General features: G+C 49.9%; 1 protein-coding gene and 1 long non-coding RNA gene across 3 annotated transcripts; both read right to left on the minus strand.

Moving 5' to 3' along the window:
- Positions 1-3,619: 3,619 nt before the first annotated feature.
- C2cd2l (C2CD2 like) lies at positions 3,620-13,469 on the minus strand. 2 transcript variants are annotated; one of them, XM_006992774.3, is made up of 14 exons: positions 12,981-13,469; positions 10,968-11,063; positions 10,460-10,579; positions 10,176-10,286; positions 9,979-10,095; positions 9,791-9,902; positions 9,555-9,663; positions 8,861-8,925; positions 8,645-8,772; positions 8,378-8,552; positions 7,542-7,643; positions 7,267-7,400; positions 6,895-7,180; positions 3,620-4,699 (listed from the first exon to the last, which is right to left on the minus strand). In XM_006992774.3, the coding sequence occupies exons 1-14, from the start codon at positions 13,332-13,334 to the stop codon at positions 4,488-4,490; spliced, it is 2,121 nt and encodes a 706-aa protein (XP_006992836.2). In that variant the 5' UTR covers positions 13,335-13,469; the 3' UTR covers positions 3,620-4,487. The 2 variants fall into 2 exon arrangements, with proteins under 2 accessions (XP_006992836.2, XP_006992835.2); XM_006992773.4 differs by having other exon boundaries at positions 7,267-7,403.
- Positions 13,470-19,102: 5,633 nt separating this feature from the next.
- LOC143274236 (uncharacterized) lies at positions 19,103-21,593 on the minus strand. Its single transcript, XR_013052719.1, has 2 exons — positions 21,457-21,593; positions 19,103-21,348 (listed from the first exon to the last, which is right to left on the minus strand). It is a non-coding gene; the product is annotated as an uncharacterized LOC143274236 (long non-coding RNA).
- Positions 21,594-21,627: the final 34 nt, after the last annotated feature.

The following is a 21,627-nucleotide window of genomic DNA, read 5'->3' on the forward strand; positions in this document are numbered from 1 at the left end:
GCCTCTGAGGAGGCAGACAGATCCCAAGGCCAGCCTAAGCAATGTAGTGAGACATTATCTCAAAAGAAAAAGAAAAAACAAAAAGCAGCTGTGGTCATGATGTCTCACTCCTGTAGTCCCATGTAGACCAGGCTGGTCTTGAACTCGTAGAGATCTGACTGCCTCTTCGTTCCAAGTGCTGTGATTAAAGGCATGTGTCCTGGCTAAGATTTATTTATTTAATGTCTAGGAGTGTTTGCCTGCATGTATGTATGTACACTGTGTATGTGCTGTGCCTGCAAAGGCCAAAAGAGGGCATCCGGTCCCCCCTGGAATTGGTTACAAATGGTTGTGGGTGCTGGGAACCAAACCTGGATCCTCTGCAAGAGGAATCGGTGCTCTTAAACACTGAGCCATCTCCTCAGGACCATCTCAAAAATTAAAAACAAAATTTGTAAGTGTTTTGCCTAAATGTATATGCATCATGTCTGTCCTGGTACCAGAAGAGGGTATCAGATCCCCAGGAACTACAGTTACAGATGGTTATGAGTCACCATGTGAGTGCTGGGAACTGAGCCTGGATCCTCTGTAAAAGGAGCAAGCATTCTTTTTGGCTGAATCTTCTCTTCGGCCCCCCCTCTCCTTGTTCTTAAGAGTGCTGACATGTGCCATCATACCCAGTTATTTTATCAACCATATTAATTAATTAAGACATTTGTGATTGTAGCACTACTTCATAAAATGCTAGCCCTCATTTTAACTTAGAGTTTATAGCACTGAAAATGGTCCTTAGCCATTTTAGTAATTCCATGAAGAAAAGCTTGTCACAGAGATGTGGTTTTCAGAGCACAAATCTCAGTATTTTTATGGATCTATGTTTCCAGATTTTAATTATCAGGATGGGGTGAGCTATTCCTTTAATCCTAGTGCTAGGCTATGGGGGTGGGTAGCAGAGGCAAGTGGGTCTCTGGATCTGAGTTGGAGGCCAGTCAGGTAAACACAGACACATGAACAAATATGTCCAGATTTAAAGGCTTGTTGCTTAGTACAGCTTCTTTCATCTTTTGTTTGTTTTAGGTGTTTTTTTGTTTTGTTTTTGTTGTTGTTGTTGTTTTTCAGGGCTGAGGACCAAATCCAGGGGTTTGTGCTTGCTAGGCCAGTACTCTACCACTGAGCTAAATCCCCAACCAGGTGTTTGGTTTTTTGACTTTTTTTTTTTTAAACAAACATCTCTGTGTAGCCCTGGCTGTCCTGGAACTCACTCTGTAGACCAGGCTGGCCTTGAACTCAGAGATCAGCTTGACTAAATTAAAACACACAGAACTCTTTATCCTTTTTCTTTTCTTTTTTTTTTTTTTTTTGGAGACAGGGTTTCTCTGTGTATCCCTGGCTGTCCTGGAACTCATGCTGTAGACCAGGCTGGCCTCGAACTCATAGAGATCTGCCTGTCTCTGCTCCCCAGCTGTTGGGATTAGAGATGTGCCTCACCACTGCCTGGCAACTTTCATCTTTTATTGAGAAGAAACCACAATTTTGGCTGAATTATCCAGACATTTTTTGAGATTTGTTTTCTAAAAGCTGCACACACCCCCAATCATCATTTACACTCATTAAAAGGTATGGATTGGGTCAGACATGAGAACCCATCTTTAATCCCAGCACCAGAGAGGTGGAGATGGGAGGATGACACCAAGGTCCGCCTGAGCTACTGAAAAATCCAAGGCCAATCCGGGTAATTTAGACCCTATCTCTAAAAGGTAAAAAGGGTTTTGAGATACAACTAAGTGGGAGAGTTTACGTGTGCTTGCTAGGTGGTAGAGGCGCACGCCTTTTATCCCAGCACTCGGGAGGCAGAGGCAGGCAGATCTCTGTGAGTTCGAGGCCAGCCTGGTCTAAAAAGTGAGTTCCAGGACAGCTAGGGCTGTTCACACAGAGAAACCCTGTCTCGAAACAAAACAAGTAACAGACAGGTATGATGGCACATACCTGTATTCTCAGCACCGGGAAACTCCAAGACCAATGTGGGCCACATAGCAAGACCCTGTATCGGGAAAAGGAAAAAAAAAAAATCCATGCTGTCTATTCACAAGCCTAATCCCGAGTAAATTATACATCAAGGTTAGAAGTGACCTGATTATCCAAGCCCCCCCTTGTTGTAGAATATTGCTTTAAGATGTGTCACATTTGTTTATGCTGTGGAACATTTGTTTGATGAGGCAAAGATGTGCTGCATTCGTTTATGTGGTGTTTGTTTAACTCTGTGAAGCTGTGTTACTGTGTCTGTCTAAAGCACCTGAACAGCCAATAGCGAGGCAGGAGAGAGGGGTAGGTGGGGCTGCCAGGCAGAGAAAATAAATAGGATGAGAAAAAGAGAAAAGGGGGATCAAGAAAGAACAAGAGAACAAGAGGAGAAAAGAAGGGGCCAGTCACCCAGCCAGCCATGGAATAAGAGTGAAAGTAAGATTTACAGAAGCAAGAAAAGGAAAAAGCCCAGAGGCAAAAGGTAGATGGGATAATTTAAATGTAAGGAAAGCTGGCAAGAAACAAGCCAAGCTAAGGCTGTGCATTTATAAGAAATAATGAGACTCTGTGTGACTTATTTGGGAGTTGGGTGGCAGGCCCCCAGAGAGCCTAAGAATGAAAAACAAACAACAACACACTCTCATTTCAGAGGTGAAGAAATTGGGGTCCAGAAAGGAGAAGTAGCTTGTTCCAGATAAAGAGATGTTTGCGGCAGGCCTAGTTTCCTGCCTATGAATTCTGCATTCTGCACAACCTCCTATAACAGCTTACCTGGTTCACGTCTGGTGTGATATCACAAAGGACAGGAAACAGAGACATATATCTGTAGGTACCTAAGCTCACTCATGTTTACAAATAGAACTTTAGGATTTTTTTTTTTTTTTTTTTTTTTTTTGGACGGGTCTCACTATATAGCCCTGACTGGCCTGGAACTCAGAGATCTCCTGCTTCTGATTCCCAGGTACTGAGATTAGAGGTTTATGCCACCACACCTGGCTCCATCTACTTCATTAAACGATGCTAGAGATAAAACCCAGGGCCTTGGGTATGCTCTCTACCTTTGAGCTATGTGCCCAGCTCATAGTCCCCATTTCACAGGGGAAAAAAAAAAAAGCTGAGCACACAGCCAGGTGCGCTAGTGCAGACCTTTAATCCCAGCACTCAGGAGGCAGAGGCAGGGGGAATCTGAGTTCAAGGACAGCCCGGTCTACAAGGAGTTCCAAGCCAGCCAGGGCAACATAGGAGAGACTCCGGATAAAACACCAACAGCTGAGCACCCACACTTTGGCCGTGGTCACAAAGGTAACCAGTGGAGCTGGGTCTCAGATCAAAATAGTCCAGTCCCAGAGTCCATACTACAAACTCTGTCATGTCCTAGAAAGAGCAGCCTATTTGAGAAAGGAGCATGAAGACAAGTGAACTGGCTGACTAGCTCTTTTATGGAAACTTTACTTTTCAGAGTGTTGCCACTCAAGCCTCTCTGCGTGCCTCTCTGTCCTCTGGAGCTTTGTCTTCTGTCCTACCTCACTACCTGGGTCAATGCCAATGATCCTCCCACTCTGTCGGTCCCACAGTCCCACTGCCTGTTTGCTTTCCAAAGGACAACCAGCAGTTCTCGTTTATAAACTCCAATTTGACTTTAATTAAATAAATTAAATTCCAAGCCATCACACAGCAATGGACATCATCATCATCATCATCCCCCAACACACAGAGGTGCAACCTTGTTCTATGATCAGTCTGACTTTAAAGCTCCTAAAGCTACCTCTCTAGGGAAGGCTTCCTGCCCACCCGCTTCCTGGCTCCCTCCTTCTAACTGAGCCACTGCTCATGGAGAAGGCATCAAGTACAAAATGGTAATAAAGGGGAAGGAGAGGAGAGGAGCAGTGTGGGAGGTAGGGAGGTGGGGAGTACCTGCCCCCCATCCTGGGCACTAGCCCGGCTTCCTATGATCTGCCAATGTCTTCCTGAGACAGACATCGGTGCTGGTCTAAGTGCGGACCCCCAAGAGAGGTGTAGAAACCTCTCCTGGAAATTGCCTTACCCTCCTGGGACAGAAAAGGGTCACCTGGGAGAGATGCCCTCTAGCATGTTTGCCAAGGGTCCTAGACCACACACATAAATAGAAAAGAGAATAAATAAGGGAGAAGGATCTGCCGAGATGGGTGCCCTGGGGCTCCTCCCTGGGGGCAGTACCAGCAGAGGGCACAGGCTTCTGAAGAATGTCCACGCACGCCTGGACAGAGCCTGCCTCTTACTCCCAGCTGCCAAACTCTCTTCTCTGTCCACAGCAACGAGTGCCTGCCTCTCAAATGGCTTCCCACGTCAAGCATCCTTCCAATTTACCCCACAGCCCAGAGTGCCGGGGCTTCTCAGAACCGGACCGCCGTCCGTGCCCCAGCACTGGCAATCCAGGAGGGGGTACAGAGGGGGATGTGGGGAACGGACCGAGAGAACTCTTGCCCTCTCCTAGTTCAGGGGGGCTCTCAGAGCTGGGGGTTGGGGTTGCCATTGGCCTTGGGTTTGGATTTGAAGGAAAACCGCTTGATAAGGCGACGAGAAAAGCTGCCCGCCTTCTTCCGGACACTAGGTGTGGCCGTGGTGTTGGAGAGGTCATCGTGTGACTGGCTCAGACCAGCTTCCTTCTGTCGGGGCCTCCGGCGGAAGATGAGCTTAGTGCCACTTCGCAGGAAACTTACTGTGGGAAAGAAGGGAAACTGAGGCAGACGGCGGGGCACTGGATGAGGTGAGGATGGAGAAAAGACTTGGGATGATAGGACAGAAGATGAAGGACGGAAAGTCTCTTGCCTAACGCCTGACTTTCCCGGGAAAGAAACTGGAAGCACACATGAGCTTTCCCCATCCTGAGGAAGACACAGCATTCTGGGGGAGGGATCTGTGTGCACCTCTGACCCTATCCCAGGAGGAATGGGTAGGGGCTGCTGCTCTGGGAGCACACGCTGGGACTCAGCCTCCTGTGGAAAGGCAAGGGCTGTACAGAGAGTATTCCTCAAAGCCTATAAGTCATAAAAGGAAAGATGGGTTAACATACTGAATTCCAGGGTGTGAGCAGTGGGGAGTCTAGAAACCTCAAAGAGGTAAATATGGGTCTCTAAGAAAGAGGAAGGTGCTTACACAGTAGGCTTTGAACTTAAAAACTCCATTATCTCAAGAAGTGATGCAAGCCACAAATTGAATTATTTTTTTGTTAGTTTTGTTTGAGGCAGATTCTGGATGTGTAGCCCAAGCTGGCCTTGAACTCATTATGTAACCCAGGCTGATCTTAAACTCACAGCCATCCTCTGGCCATAGACTCTCAAGTACTGAGATCACAGCATGCATGCCCACACTAGCTTTTACATCACAAACAGACGACAGCTCACAGGCTTCCTGGTCAGGGGTAAAGACGCACAGCAGCAAACTCTGTCCTTTGAAGTCAGGAACTGTGTTTGCAGCCTGGGTCACCACCAGAGGGAGAAGGACTCCTTCCTCCCTTCTTTGATAGTCTCAATAGGTGGCCTGGAAACGGCCTTAACTCAAAATCCTGCTCCAGCCCCAAATGCTGGGATTATAGGGGCCACCATCCCTGGCTCAGAGGAACAATCTTTTTTCTTTTTTTTTTTTTTTTGGAGACGGGGTCTCACTGCGTATTCTCTGCCAAACTCACTCTGTAGACCAGACTGGCTTTGAACTTACAGATCCACCTGCCTCTGCCTCTTGAGTGCTGGTATTATAGATGTGTGCTGCCACACCCAGTTCAGAGGAACAACTTCTAGGTTGGCATGGAGTAGAATTTCTTATATCCAAGCAACTGGAGATACAAAGTAAAAGGGGGGGGGGCAGTGAGTTCCAAGCCAACCCTGGATACAGTGTGAGAAAACAAAAACTAAACAAGAGCTGGCACATATCTCAGCAGGGCACTGGAGAGGTGGCTCAGTGGTTAAGAGCACTTGCTGCCCTTCCAGAGGACCAAGGTTTGATTCCCAGCATTCACATAGCAGCTCATAACTGTCCCTAACTCCAGGTCCATGGGATCCAGCAACCTCTTTTGACCTCCTTGGGCACCAGGCACACATGTGATGTACAGCTATGCATGTAGGCAAAACACCCAAACACATTTTTAAAAAATTGTTAAAGATGTCTCAACAGGCAAAAGTGTTTGCTGCCAAACATGACAGCTACAGTTCAATCCCAGGGATCTACATGATAGAAGGAGACAAGCAATTCCTGCCCGTTGTCTTCTGAGTGTGTGCCGTGATGTGCACACACACACACACACACACACACACACACACACACACTCTAAAATAAGAAAGAAATGTCATAACTAAAAACAAAGAAGGGCTGGGCATGTTGGTGCCTACCTATAATCTTAACAACTGGGAGGGGGAGGCATGAAGATCAGATATTTAAGGCCAACTTTGGGTCGAGAGCAAGTGTGAGCCAGCCTGGACTACATGAGACCCTGTCTTCAAACAACAAAACCAAGTGAGCCCATCAGCTCGGGAAGAAGGCAGATGCGGTGACCTCCCTGCTGTCACTCCAGGTGGTCACACCAACCTAGGAACTGAGCACCAAGTTCCTTGCTCTGCCTGAGTTTGCCTGACCCTTGAAGACAGGTGAGCCGGGTCTACCGTGTCCTCGAGCCGTCTGGCAGGACTGCGGTGACAATATGGTAATATACAGGAGCAGTAGACAGCTGAGTACAGTATGGTGGCCCATGCCTAGAATTTAGCACTTGGGAAACTGAGGCCAAGAATTAGTTCAAGTTTGAGGCTAGCCTGGGCTACGTGGCTGAGTTCCAGGCCTGACTCTGTCTCAGCCTTGTCTCTCAAAAAAAAAAAAAAAAAAAAAACAACCAAGTAGGGGGATGATCTGTCCACTGCTCCCCACCTTTGTGGTCCTTGAGGCTTCGGGTCTCCAGAGCACCAGTAGACCCTGTTTCTGACTCAACATCATCCACGGACGGCCTCTCAGAAATGTCCGAACGAGTCGTCTCATCTGCTTCCTGGACGCTTGTGGGACTGGAGAGGGCATCGAGGGCTCCTGGGGATGTGGCTGATGGGTCGGAGGGAGGTGAGGAAGGGCCGCCACTGGCTCCCGCATCATCCTGCACTGAGGCTTCCAGAGAGGCCGCATAACCCAAGGACAGTGCCAACTCGTCCTGAGCGATGGGCACCTGCCGGGAGGGACAGATTTTAATGGGCAAGAATGACCCATTAGGGCTTTCTCCCCATCTTAGCTCTCTCCCCAGAGCTCGGTTACCTTGGAAACACCAGAGATGATGAGCGTGCTGCGCTTGGTGGGTGTCTTCTTGGCTGCCCGCCCACTGGGCTCAGTCAGCTGGCGAATTGCTGTCTCTGCTACTGGGTCCAAGCCATTAGAGAGGTGGCTCTCCCCTGCTGGGGATACAGAGGATACATAGCGTGTGACTTCTACCTGACTTCTTGGACTCAGACTCCTCTTGCTCCACCCAAAGTAGTTCCTGACTCCGGGAGCCTAAGGTCCCTCCGTGCTCACTCATCCCCGTCCCCACTCACGGCTGCTGCTGGGGGAGGCATTGCTGGGGCCGCCGCTCTCGCTCAGCACAGTCGTCTCCTTCTCAGTCACCTCCACCTTGGACGGGGAGCGGGAGGGGGAGTCTGGTGGGTGGGGGAGGGGGCGTGAGCTGGGAAGTGCTTTAGAACAGCCCCCGCCCCGCCCCGCCAGCCCGTCTTTATTGAGATGCAGGCTTTGGTTGACTCAGAGGGCAAGGATGATTAAGGGGGATTAATCACAAGGGTGATTAAGAAGATGCTGTACAAACGGAAAAGATGCCAGAGGAACCAAGGACAGCGTGGGGAAGCGCCACGGGGCCCACTTGAGGGTCTAGGGAGATACCAAACATTTATGGGGAATGTGTAGGGGCCCCTGGAGATAGGGAAATTGCCATGGGATTCCTAGAAACGGAACAAGTGGGATGTAAGGCCACCGGAGATAGAAAAATGTCACAGAAGCCCCCAGGTTCGCTGGAAGAGCCCAGAGGCCACATAGGGTTGGGAGTGGAGGTGGGACAATTAGCCAGCTGGGGCTGGATGCAAGGAAGGGAAGACACCGTGGAAAGAGAGAAGGGAACTTGGAGCAAGAGGAGAGACTAGCAGGTTCCAAAGGACCAATGGTGAGCGGAGGGCTGATGGGATGGAGGGGTGCGAGAGAAGGTTCCAGAGACACAGATGAGGCTGCAGCGGGGTCAGAATGGGACCGCAGGAAACAAGACGTGCCGCCCTTAGGGCTTTCCTTCCCCTTCCCCCGCCAGGCAATGGGTTCTAGCAGGCAATGGGTTCTAGCCGGCAATGGGTTCTAGCCGAAGGCCCTGACCAGAGCTGCCCCTTTTTACCTAATTTGCCATCTACACGGGGCCGGGACTGGACAGTGGTGACAGTGGTGACAATGGTGCCATCAGGCATAATGGTCCGGTCCAGCTCAATCTTCTTGGTAGGTGTGATGCTGGGGCGCGGGGTGGAGGAGGTGGGTGTGCCCAGGTTCCGGGGGGAGCCCTGCTCATAGTGAAGCTGCCCAACGGTGAGGAGAGAGCAAGGGGTTAGCATCCCAGAGGCTGCCCAGCCTCAGTCTACCCATCCCCCCAAGGTGGTCGACTTCTCACCTCTGCTGTCATGGTGGCCGCTGGGCTCAGGGACTTCCCCGGCCCTGGAGTCAGTGGGCACACTTGTCTTCGTAACAGGGGTTTCGAGGGGGAGCCCACAGGCAGTGTGGCTTGGCCAAGGAGTTCAGCTGCGCACAAAGGTGACACTGTGAGCTGGGCCCGTGAGCAGGACCCGCTGGCGCCCACTCTGCAGTGCCCGTTCTGCCCCACGCTCACCGTCTCCACAGCTGCTGCTCCTCAGCACTTTGAGGGTCAGCTCCCGGCTCTGGGGACCCAGATCCCTGGAGGCCGAAAGAGGAGGGACAGGTCAGGGAAGAAGGGGCTTTTTAGCAAACCAACCCCACCCTTGAGTCAGTGACGTGGGCAAAGAAGACGGCACCAGGGCTCCAACCAGACCGTCCTGTCCTCCAAGTCATCCATTTTCCTAGGAGCAAGTCGTGAGTGGGGGCCACTTTCCTCAGCCAGACACTCACATCCCCATCACTCGGGTCCCAACTCCTGTCTCTCTGTCTGAAGCTGCCCTTCATTTTTTCCAAGCTGTTCCAAGACTTTCACATTCTGGTCAATGCTTGTTTGAAGGTATGGTTTAAATGAAGCCTCATCAGATCTTTACTCCATCATAAGACTTCATCTCCCCTATGTAAGCACTCACATGGTATGCTGTGCATGAATCTCAACTGGCACACTGTCCTGTCTTCCCTAGGTACATCTGTCTCTGCTTCAGGCCTGTGACCCACCCAGAGGTAGGGCTATATCTTATCTCTATGCCCAGGGACCTGGCATACAGTAGAGGTCCACACTAAAGGCTACTGAAAGCAGGATTGGCTGGTTCATGCCAAGACTAGCCTGGAAAGGTTTCTTCATTCTGACTGCCTATGGGAACAGGGGCTGGGCGCAGGGTATGACTTACAGTGCCAGATCCTCTGCCCATTCCACCTCAGGACCAGCCTTCATGGGTTTGGTCCACTTCTGTTGCATGGGGTTGTCAAGCTCAGCAGCACAGCACAGTTCCTCAGTACCTGTCAGGAGCCAGAAGGTAGAGAATGCTCGGGCAGAAGACACAAAGTCCAAGGGACGGAGAAACTGAGTCGTTGGCAGAGGGTAAGGGGCTGCCTGTACCTATGGCAAGGGTAATGGAGTTCTTACCTTCCAGCTCACTTCCCAGGTGAGATGCTCGAAGCTGCCGTAAGAATAATCGTGTGGGTCTGGGGATGGATGGCTGGGCCTGAGACATCACGGGTGGCTTCTCACTGGGTACCTAAGAGCAGAAGGAGGTAAAAAGAGCAATAATCCTGATATACAATCCTGGAGATGGGATGCCTGCAAATACTCACCAGGCCTCCTGGGGCAGAGCAGGCCCTGAGGTTGACCATCATGGCAGGCTGAGTGCTGACTATAGCATCCTTGATCAGTTCCTCAACTGTTGAAAGTTCTGCTTGTTCCTCATCTCTCTGTGGAGAGGAGAAGAGGTGGAGCCTGTGCTCTGCTCCATTGCTAGTTCAGTCTCTTCTCTGCCCGCCCCCCTTCTTACCTCCCTGCTCGGCAGCTTGGGAAGCACCGTTAGGCTGAGCTCTGGGCGGTCAGTGAAGGCCCAGGACACCAGCAGCCCCTCATCAGGGATTTCCTCCAGGCTGACTTCCAACTGGAGACAAGAGCAAGAGGATTAGAATGACCTGCCTCACTCTTCCGAGGACACAGGGCTAACCCCTCAGGACCCCCCCTTCCCAAATTCCATCCCAGAGAGCAACCAAAGGGAAAACGCTGGGCCAACTCAACTGCCCTCTGCCCAACTCAGTTTCCCACATTTCCCTCCACCTGTGTTGGTGGCAGTGTCAGAGTGACGTGGTAGGTCTCCATGGAGACGGCAGCGGGCGACTGCTGGGTCACAGAGACTGGGAAGCGCACCTCCTCGGCAGAGAGCTGGCAGCGCAGCACCTGTGACAGGGAGGCCGTCAGGCACTGAAGAGGGCACTTACCTTGCTCTGCTGTGCCCTACGATGGTTCGAGAGACCCGTCCCCATTTCTGTTTTCCTTGGGACGTCACCCTTTTGGGGCCCTAAGCTTCTCAATGAATTAGATAAAAGCTAAAAACTCCTCCCCACAGAAACACACACACACACACACACACACACACACACACACACACACACACACTCTTTGCCTATCACTTCAGTTTGATTCTTACGACCTCCTGAAACAAATCCTTAGATCCTTAAGGCACATCGAAACTCAAAATTAAGAACCCTCAGACTATAGGGAATCTTGGGATCAACCTCCCACCCCCCAATCCGGCCCTATCAAGTTGTGCCCACCAGACCCTTACCATGGTACGCTCTGATTGGTCTACGCAGGTCACATGACTAATGCTGGCTCTGGGTGGGAGTTGGGGTACCTCCTCAAAGGCGATTTGGATGGAGCTCTGAGGAAGTAATGTGGGCACAAGGTCAAGTCTCTGCAGCTGTCCCCCTCAGGGCTGGTCTACTCAGCTGCTGGCTGGACTCTAGCACTGCAGAGGCTCAGCTACAGGCTGGCCTCGGGCCGCTCCTTGGCTCGGGACTTTAGAATAGAAGGTATTCGTCTTAAGGTCCCCCGCCACCACCACCATCTCCAGGGATCTGCAGCTCCTAAGCGGCTGCCGAGAACCTGGAAGCGAGAATCCCTGGGAGGGGAGTTTGCCTTGAACCTTGGACACCTCTTCAAATCCCAGGAACCTCCCTGTTCTCCCTTCACCTAACTTCATTCTAATCACAAATAAAGGTAGATAACAACAACAACAACAACAACAATTGACATGTTCATTGCCATCTGTTGCTGGGCAGGGCTGAGCTAAGGGGGAAATGGTTGTGTCATTTACTGTGAAGTAAGATGGAGAAATAAGACTAGGCCTTTTCACAAATAAACAGGATGGGAATGGTCACATCCACCTAAATTCTTAGAAACGAAGACTAACAGCATGGCTTCGGGAAACTTGATCAGAAGTGCTGGGAAGAGAGGCAGGCTTTGAGGGAGGGCTCAAGGGTCCCAGGCCTGGTTAATTCCTTAAGGCGGACATCGGGACGGTATTAGGGAGCAGAAAGCTGCTTAGCTCTCCAAAGAGCCACCCCTAATTCTCCTGCAGCAGTGGAGAGCGGGTGGAAGAATTGAGGAGGGGCACAGCCTGGGTCCTCAAGGCTTCAGATAGAGAAAACAGATTCACAGGGCTCCTTCACTTTCCCTGGCAAACCAGGGGAAGACAATTTCCCTGCTATGGCAGCTGTCTTCTTCAAAAGTTGTGCCAGAGTGGATAGGAGATGAGCGCCTAGCGTCTGGATCTCCTCCCTCCCCCCTGCAAGGGAGGCCAATGTCCAGCTGAGTCAGCTGTCCCAGGGAGGTGCTTCTGACCCAGGGACAAAGTACAGGAAGAGCCAGGTTGGAGGGGTAGGTTCAATGTGTAAACTGACAGATGTCATCTGGCTTTTCAGCTGGCCGGCTGGGAAGAAGAAACAAGACAACTTGGTGGAGCCGCTTCTGTCTCCAGGCATCTGGATGAATAGGGCAAAGCCTCCAAGCTCTTACGGCTGGAAACAGAGATGCCCCTGAGAAAGGAGCTGATAGACTGTGGGCCAGGAGATGTTGCTGGGCCAGAAAAGGGAGACCTCTGCCTTCCATCCAACCCCAGTCTCATGACTGCTTCCTACCCACTTCCTGGAAGGCCAGACGCCCATGGTGCAACGGGCGGGCGGGTGGAGGGAGGCTGAGCTGGTTTATGACTGACCCTCAAGGGGCAGCCCAAGTTCATTTATTAGAAAGGACATCGGTTATCAATACGCCCTCTAACTGAACTCCTTTCCCTTCAACACTACATGGGAAGCCAGCCTGGAGGAGGAGACTACGTTTGACTGTAGTAGTTAAATTGCTGATAGACGAAGAAATGATTCAGTTAACCTTGGGGGAAATCTATCTGACCACCAGGGTTTGGGAGCATGAAATCTTAATTGGGTGTGGTGGTATGAGGACCAGGCAAATTCCTTTTGCAGGTGCACCTGTCTCTCTTGGGCTAGCCAGCCCAGTCTAGGCGGAAGTGCCCTCAGGCACACGGATTAGCGTTGCTATGAGAACAGTAACTTGTACCAGGTTTGGAACCCGAGTAACTTGCACATAAAAATAGAAAATTCGGTACATAGCTGGACTCTTACAACCCCCAACCTCACCTGCACGCTTTCCTGTGATCCGAAAGAGAAAGCAATGGGGTTCTCTAGCTGATCCCCAGCCCTAATCCAGCCCTCTTAACATGAGTAGGCTCTTCCCTAGAAGGGGCAAAGCTGAAGGGACGACCCAGGGGCTCCATGCGACTCACCCCGTCCCTGCAGGCCTGCTCGTTCAGGGCTCGCACCCAAGCCCGTTGCCAGTTCTCCCGGAAAGACTTGAAGGCAAAGAGCGAAGCCAGGAGGCCCCGGACGCCGGCTTCCTCAGAGGCGCCGGTCCGGGTCGCCCGCAGACGCAGCAGCGAACGCCACACACCCAGGTCGCGGAGCGAACCCCCAGGCTCCGCGGCTGAGATGGGTCGGGAGTCCTGGCCCCCACCAGTCCGCGACAGCCACAAACCCCGGGCATATTGCAGCAGCCAGCCCAATACCGTGAGCAGCGAGGCGGCGAAGAGGACCAGCAGGGCCGCCCAGCCCACGTCCTGCTGCCCCCAGCCCGGATCCATGCTCCCGCGGGCTCAGGTCCCGGCTTGGGCTCAGCCGCTGCCCCGGGGGAGCATGGCCCGGGCGGGCCGCGGGGCGTGGGCGAGCTCCCCCGGGGCTGAGCGCGCGGGCTCCGGGGTTCTCCGGCGCCGCGGAGATCCCAGGACCAGTGGGTGCCACGGACAGAGAAGAGGTCCTCCGGGGTCGCGACGCCGGGGCTCGGTCTCCGTAGCCGGGGATCCGGGTCGCTAGGTCCGGTGGTGTGACCCCAGCTAGTCGCCAGCTAGCATCAGACTCCTCCCACGGCGCGGGCCCCGCCGGACCCGGGCGGGGACCGGTCTGCAGAGACACCGGGGCTGGCGGGCCGGCACCGGCTCCGGGAGGGCTGCGTGCGCAGACTGACACTGACAACACCGCCAGCGCCCCGCCCCCACCCACCCTTAAAGGAGCCGCGCCCGCACCGGGCGGGGCCTAGGCAGCCAGGCGCTCAGAGCTGGAGGAGGGCAGGGGCTTGAGCTGTACACGTAGAGGGTTCCGGGATGGAAGTAGGCGGAGTCCTTAACCGCCCCGCCCTGAAATCCGGGCGCACCCCTTCAGTACCGGGCAAGGGAACTCCACTTCTCTGAGATACCGCCTGTTTTCCCTTATGCTTCTTAGATTTCTACAGGTTGGCCGCCTGTGGGGTTAAGAACGAGTTGGTCCCTGTGGAAATCGCCACCCACTTCCAATACCTGGCTCAGCAGCTTCTGGTCTTAGCCCCTGGCTGAAGCTAGGCCCTGGGTAAGGAGGGGTTAGGTATGCCTCCCAGAGAGAGGTGTCTGGCAAAAGTCCAGCTAATATCAACGGCGAGAAAAATGCACCTAAATCTGGTAAAGGTTGAGAATAGAACATTTCCATCGTCCTTCTTCCCCTTGGAGCTAGGATTCAGGAACCCCCCTATTAACCTCCTTGCTTGCGTGGGTTTGTTCTGGAGATATTTCCCAAGCCCAGGGCTGTCTGTTTTTAAAAATAATACATTTCCATAGTAACAGCTCCTGCCTGTGGAGCACGTGTAGAGGGGATGGTAATGAGAAGGGAGCTGGCATTGTAGCACTGGACTATCAATAGATTTGGTCAAAAGACTCTCGTCCCAATGTGTAGCATCTCGTGTATTGCCACCTGACTGTAGTCCTAGCTACTGGGGAGGCTGAAGCAGGGTGATATATTAGCCGAGGAGTTTGAATCCAACCTAGGTGAGACCTTGTCATAGCAAACCCCACCCCACAAACCACATATGTGATACCCCAGCCAACTCCAAAGAAATGATGTTCTAGGTACCCTTTTCTCTAGATTCCTTAAAGACGAGCTCATCTTCGCTTCTTGGGGACAAGGGAGGGTATCTAGTAAAAGACTCAGAGGCTGAGCAGTGGTGGTGCAGGCGTTTAATCCCAGCACTCGGGAGGCAAAGGTGAGAGGATCTCTGTGAGTTCGAGGCCAGCCTGGTCTACAGAGCTAGTTTCAGGACAGGCTCCAAAGCTACACAGAGAAACCCTGTCTCAAAAAAAAAAAAAAAAAAAAAAAAAAAACCAAGGACTGGAGAGATGGCTCAGAGGTTAAGAGCATTGACTGCTCTTCCAGAGATCCTGAGTTCAATTCCCAGCAACCACGTGGTGGCTCACAACCATCTGTAATGAGATCTGGTGCCCTCTTCTGGTGTGCAGATAGAACACTGTATACATAATAAATAAATCTTTAAAAACAAACAAAAAGGAACTCTATTCCCCAAGAGCCCATTTTCATGACTTATGGTGAGGTCTTTAATACAATTCTTTCTACACACAAGATAGGATGAGAAGATGTTAAATATCTTTCAAGTCCATTTGTCTAAGGAGCAAGCCTATAAGAGTAAACAGTGCTAGCCGGGCGGTGGTGGCGCACACCTTTAATCCCAGCACTCGGGAGGCAGAGCCAGGCGGATCTCTGTGAGTTCGAGGCCAGCCTGGGCTACCAAGTGAGCTCCAGGAAAGGCGCAAAGCTACGCAGAGAAACCCTGTCTCGAAAAAAAACCAAAAAAAAAAAAAAAAAAAAAAAAAAAAAAAAAAAAAGAGTAAACAGTGCTTTACAGGGTCGAGGGCTGTAGGGCTTAGGTAAAACACTGTCAACAACAGAGTTGTCTGACCCAGAAGAGGAAAGGTTGTGTAGCTTGAGGTATCCCTGCTTTCACTGTAAGGGCAGAGGTAAGATGGTGAGGTAGCTTTGCTGTGACCCTGACCCTACACAGTGAACTCCAAAACTAATGGAGATCCCTAGAGCCTCAGTCTTTGATCTAAGAGCAGAAGACATGGGATCAATGGAGGAGAGAAATCTGGGCCAGAACCTAGGAGGAAGGAGTCACTGAGAAGTAGAGCCATGTTCAGGGAAGCAAGTAATGTAAGAAATTGTTGAAATGCAAGGCCATTTCTCACTAAGAATTCTTCTTCGGGAACATTTAGAGCTCCCAAGAACTCTGTTCTCTAGCAATTAGTAGGAGCTCACCTGTGAGCCCAGCACCCTGGAGGCTGAGCAAGGATTGTGAATTCAAGGTCAGCCTGGGTTATACAGGGAAGTTGGGCATGGTGGCATATGCCTTTAGTATCAAAACTTGGGGACAGAGGCAGGCTGATCTCTATTACTTGGAGGCCAGCCTGGTCTATACAATGAGTTCTAGGCCAGTTAAAACTGTGCATTAACACCTTGTCTCAAAAAAAAGTTCTCTACGATCTTAGGTTTATTCCTTCAACTTCTTCACTGGACACAATGGCCCTGTGCTGCCAGATCCTGCTTCAGAATTGTGTCACATGATCTCCCTGGTTTCCACATCTCCCTTCTACCTACTCCTCAGCCTTTGAGTGCTTATTTCATTTTTGCTTTATGGTTTAGCTGGGTGCTTATTGAGCGCTTTGTTTTACTCATCAGGAAACTCAGAATAGAGATGATGTCATAACCATCTCTCTTCCCTCACACTCAATGAATGTATCTTAATTATGCTGAAGTAGTCTTTGAAGGCAGCAACTGTATCTTTTTTTTTAAAAAAAGATTTATTTATTTATCATGTATACAGAAGAGGGGGCCATTACAGATGGTTGTGAGGCACCATGTGGTTGCTGGGAATTGAACTCAGGACCTCTGGAAGAGCAGTCGGTGCTCTTAACCTCTGAGCCATCTCTCCAGCCCAAAACTGTATCTTTATCACTGTATTCCCTGAAGCACTTAGGAGTTTCTCATGCCGTAGAGATGGGCCAGTTGTCACTTTTTTTTTTTTTTTTTTTTTTGGTTTTTCGAGACAGGGTTTCTCTGTGTAGCTTTGCGCCTTTCCTGGAACTCACTTGGTAGCCCAGGCTGGCCTCCCTGAGATCCGCCTGGCTCTGCCTCCCAAGTGCTGGGATTAAAGGCGTGCGCCACCACCGCCCGGCTTTTTAAATGTGTAGTCCAGGCTGGCCTTGAACTCAAGTTCCTCCTGCCTCTGCCTCCTTCAGCAAATCCTACCGGTGCGCGCCACCACAACCGGCCAGTTGTCACTTTTGTTGCTGTTGTTTTGTTTGTTGTTTCGTTTTTTTTTTTTTGAGACAGGGTCTCACTATGTAGCCCTGGCTGGCTTGGAACTCCCTATGTAGACCAGGCTGTCCTTGAACTCATAGAGATCCTCCTGCTTCTGCATCTTGAGTGCTGGGGTTAAAAGGGTGCAACCACCATGCCCCCACCTCAGTCATCTAGGAGCTAGAAGGCAAGCTCAGTTGGTAAAGTGCTAGCTTAGCACGCACAAAGCCTTGAGTTCAAAACTGAGCATCACATAAACTAGGCATGGTGGCACACAACTGTGACTCAACCCCCAGGAGGTGGAGGCAAGGTAGAAAGGTCGGAAGTTCAAAGTCAGGCTGGCAATATGGATTACTTAGTAAATTCAAGCCCAGCCTGGAATATGTAAGACCCTGTCTTAAAATGTCTTAACAGAAAACAGTCCAGAGGGTTTGGAGTGCAGCTCAGTGGTAGAGGCCTGGCTTAACATGAACAAGGCTGTAGTTCCTCCCCCAGCACTGCAGAAAGGAAAATTAAAAGGCTGCATCAATGCAACCTATCATAAGTGGCACCTCAGTGGTTGAGGCTCAGGTAGCCTCAGAGAAGTTAGCTTCCCTTGGACAGGGCATGGTGGCTCACATCTATAATCTCAGCTTGCACATGGGAGGCAGTGGCAGGAGATTCTGAGTTCAAGACCAATCTAGACTACGTATCAAATAAAACAGACAAACAAAAAATTAGAGAAGGACAAGGCATCTTACTACAAAGAGAACAAAACCAGGACCAACACCCGTGAGCAGCATGAAACTGAGTTGATGATGACCACTCATCTTAGACTTCAGGTTGACCTTGGTTGTATTCAGTTTGTCCAAGCTCTTTAAGGAGGAAAAAGGTGGTGTTGGTTGTTTTCCACTCTTTTACTTTTTTGGCTCTTTTGAGAAGTCCACCACCCAGCTCCCAAGTAAATCACACAGAGACTTATTCTTTCTTATAAATGCCTGGCCTTAGCTTGGCTTGTTTCTAACCAGCTTTTCTTTTCTTTTTTTTTTTTTTTTTTGGTTTTTCGAGACAGGGTTTCTCTGTGTAGCTTTGCGCCTTTCCTGGAACTCACTTGGTAGCCCAGGCTGGCCTCGAACTCACAGAGATCCGCCTGGCTCTGCCTCCCGAGTGCTGGGATTAAAGGCGTGAGCCACCACCGCCCGGCCTAACCAGCTTTTCTTAACTACAATTATGCCATCTACCAGTTGCCCCTGAGCTTTTACCTTTTCTTACTTCTGTGTACCTTACTTTCACTCTTACTCCATGGCCAGGCTGGGTGGTTGGCCTCTACTTTTCTTACTCCTTGATCTCTCTTGCTTCCTGGTTCCTCTTTTTCTCCTATTTATTCTCTCTGCCTGCCAGCCCCGCCTATCCTTTCTCCTGCCTTGCTATTGGCCATTCAGCTCTTTATTAGACCAATCAGGTGTTTTAAACAGGCACAGTAACACAGCTAAACAAATGCAACATAAAAGAATGCAACACAAGCCGGGCGGTGGTGGCGCACGCCTTTAATCCCAGCACTCGGGAGGCAGAGGCAGGCGGATCTCTGTGAGTTCGAGGCCAGCCTGGGCTACCAAGTGAGTTCCAGGAAAGGCGCAAAGCTACACAGAGAAACCCTGTCTCGAAAAACCAAAAAAAAAAAAAAAAAAGAATGCAACACATCTTTACATCATTAAACAAATGTTTCACAGCATAAACAAATGTAACACACCTTAAAATAATATTTATTCCACATGACGTCATCCTAGGGTTCCCCCCCTTTTCTTTATATCTAGTATCACTTGAATCATACTTTCCTTCCTTTATTTGTAGTAATATTGGGAATTTCTACCCTGTTCAGAAATCTGTCTGAGTGTTTTTTCCCAGCCTCTCTACAAAATGTCAGTCAAGTTTAAGAACCATAACTAAAAAAAAAGAAAGAAAGAAAGAAAGGAAGGAAGAAAGGAAGAAAGAAAGCCAGGTGCTGTTAATCCCAGCACTCAGGAGGCAGAGGCAGGCGGATCTCTGTGAGTTCGAGGCCAACCTGGGCTACAGAGTGATTTCCAAAAAGATGACTCAGCAGTTAAGAGCACTGACTGCTCTTCCAGAGGTCCTGAGTTCAATTCCCACCAACCACATAGTGGCTTCCAACTATATATAGTGGGATCTGATGCCCTCTTCTGGCATAAACGTGTACATGCAGATAAAACACTTATAAACATAAATAAATAAATCTTTATTTTATTTTATTTTATTTTCTATCATCAGCTTGATACAGTACAAATTCTTATCCTAATAGTGAAATGTTTCACTGATGCTTGCCCAGTGATTGAATAAAACCAAAACTTATTATAAGTCACAGTCATCCTAGGGTCCCCCCTGCTAGGTAGCTTCCCTGGTCCTGTGGGTTACAGTTTGATTGTTCTTTGCTTTATATCTAGTATCCACTTATAAGTGAGTACACACCATGTTTGTCTTTCTGGGTCTGGGTCACCTCACTCAGGATGATATTTTCTAGTTCCATCCATTTGCCTGCAGATTTCATGCTGTCATTGTTTTTCTCTGCTGAGTAGTACTCCATTATGTATATGTAACACATGAGAGAGAGAGAGAGAGAGAGAGAGAGAGAGAGAGAGAGAGAGAGAGAGAGAGAGAGAGAGAGAACTCTAGGCTGGATGTGATGGTACGTATAATACCAGCGTTCAGGCGGAAGAAGCTGGAGGATTGCCACAAGTTCCAGACCAGCCAAGTGGACACTAAGAATTTCTATATTATTTCCACTTTTCAAAATCCATGTCAACCCAGTGGAATGGGAGACGTTCGGTTTTACTTCCAGTTGACGAGTTTTGCTAGCTGGAGTGAGAAGAGAAAGGAAGGAAGAAAAGGACAGGGCCACTGGCAGGCCTTGCTAGTTTCAGAGCCCCAGACTTTGCCCAGTGAAACATTTCTGAACTTGGCTTTGTCAGGCAATTGATTTAATGGTAGGTTGGCCTTGCTTCCTGGGAGGCACTTGGCTGCTTAGGGGATGTGTGCTGTCTGCTCAGCACAGAGACAACCACAACTCAGCAGCTCTGTGAGTCCCCGTGAGGACGGCACAGGTGTGAACTGTGACCAGCAGAGACACAAAATTTCAAGTGAGCCATGTATTTGTTTCTTTCTCTGTCCATCAAGGGAGCACTACCACCACGGGAGCAATTATTCAGATTATATGACAAGTAGCCAAGCCACCACTTCGGAGAGTAACATGTCCATGTAGCTGATAAATCCCTAATGCCTTGTCTTCAAACAAGTCCTCTCACCTTCCTAGATGGGCGCTGGGTAAGAAAATGATTTCTGGAGAAGAAAGACACAAAGAGGTTTTACAGCTTAAGCCAGGTTGGAAAAGATTCATTAGGATTGGCCTCCAAATAAAAATAATAATTAAAAAAAAAAAAAGATACAGACTGTCCCTCACACCTCCAGGGAGTCTCAGCCTACTCCTGATCAACAAGATAGATGAATGCCCCCTCCTGGGGATCCTGCAAGCTCCGCCTTCCCACCTGCTCCGTGTAGCTCACATTCCCGTTTGGAAGACCCTTACCCTCTCACTACAGAAATATTATAAGATAATACCCCCTCTCACTTCCCTGTGCTCCTATCTACCGCTCTCTGTATCTTTTCTAGATTCACTCATCATGTTCAGTGATGCCTTGTACATAGATATCGTTGTGTCCTAACCCTCAGGGGACGCCAGCGGAAAGGGAAACATTTTCCTCCCTGGTGTTTGCTTGAATGTGTACACACATAGAAAAACAAAACTTAGTATATACTATTGAGTAAATGTGTGTGTGTGTGTGTGTGTGTGTGTGTGTGTGTGTGTGTGAGAGAGAGAGAGAGAGAGAGAGAGAGAGAGAGAGAGAGAGAGAGAGAGAGAGTTAGGTGGCTTTAGGGTTAATAAGAACCATTTTCAAGTAGAAGGGGCATTTCATACCTGTTGGACGGTTTGGAGGAAAAGGAAAGATTATCTTTTACCTTAAAAATGTCAATCTCACTTTGACCCTAGGAGCATGCTATATTTAAATGAGATGGACAAAATACCATGCTATGGTCAACTTCCTAATTCTCTGTAGTGGATTCCTTCCTCTCTGAGGAATGGAAAACATTTGCCACCTAAGAGATCAGTGTTTCAGTGAACTGCTACTTGCCGAAGAAGAGGGGTCAAAAGGCAAGTGACTTGGAAGAAGACACCTGACTGGAGACCCACAGGCTCACCAGAGGCATGGTTAAGCTCTCCTGCCTCATTAGCTCTTTCGAATGCTTGTTTGTCTCCGTGTTTTGAGAGCTTGGCACAGTGCTGTGATCCAACACCAAGTTAAAGTCCCTTCTTAAATCCAGTACCCGAACGCACAAACAGCTCCCTCAGTGGCAAAATGCAGCCGCGGGTTGCCCAGCAACAAACTGCTATAGTGGAGGCAGAAGGTGGGTGGGTTGTTGAGTGAAAAGTACCTGGATCGAGAACAAGAAGAAGAATGGGAGGGGCTTTTCGAGTGTCTGAGCTTCCGAATTAACAAAATCCCTTCAAATTGTGGCTGCGTTTCTGGAAGCAGTGTTTACCTTGGCAACAATTTTCCTGCAAAGAGCAGGCGTGGTTTCACACTCTTTTCTCTCTTGACCACAGGCTTTCAGTAGCCATATTTTCAGCCCCGGGGCATCCTAGATTAAGCGCAGGCTGCTAGCCCTTTAAGCCCGACCTGCGGGGGGGGGGGGGGGGGACGACGTGGAACC

The sequence above is a fragment of the Peromyscus maniculatus genome, chromosome 7, assembly GCF_049852395.1.
Source record: "Peromyscus maniculatus bairdii isolate BWxNUB_F1_BW_parent chromosome 7, HU_Pman_BW_mat_3.1, whole genome shotgun sequence".
Classification (NCBI taxonomy): domain Eukaryota; kingdom Metazoa; phylum Chordata; class Mammalia; order Rodentia; family Cricetidae; genus Peromyscus; species Peromyscus maniculatus.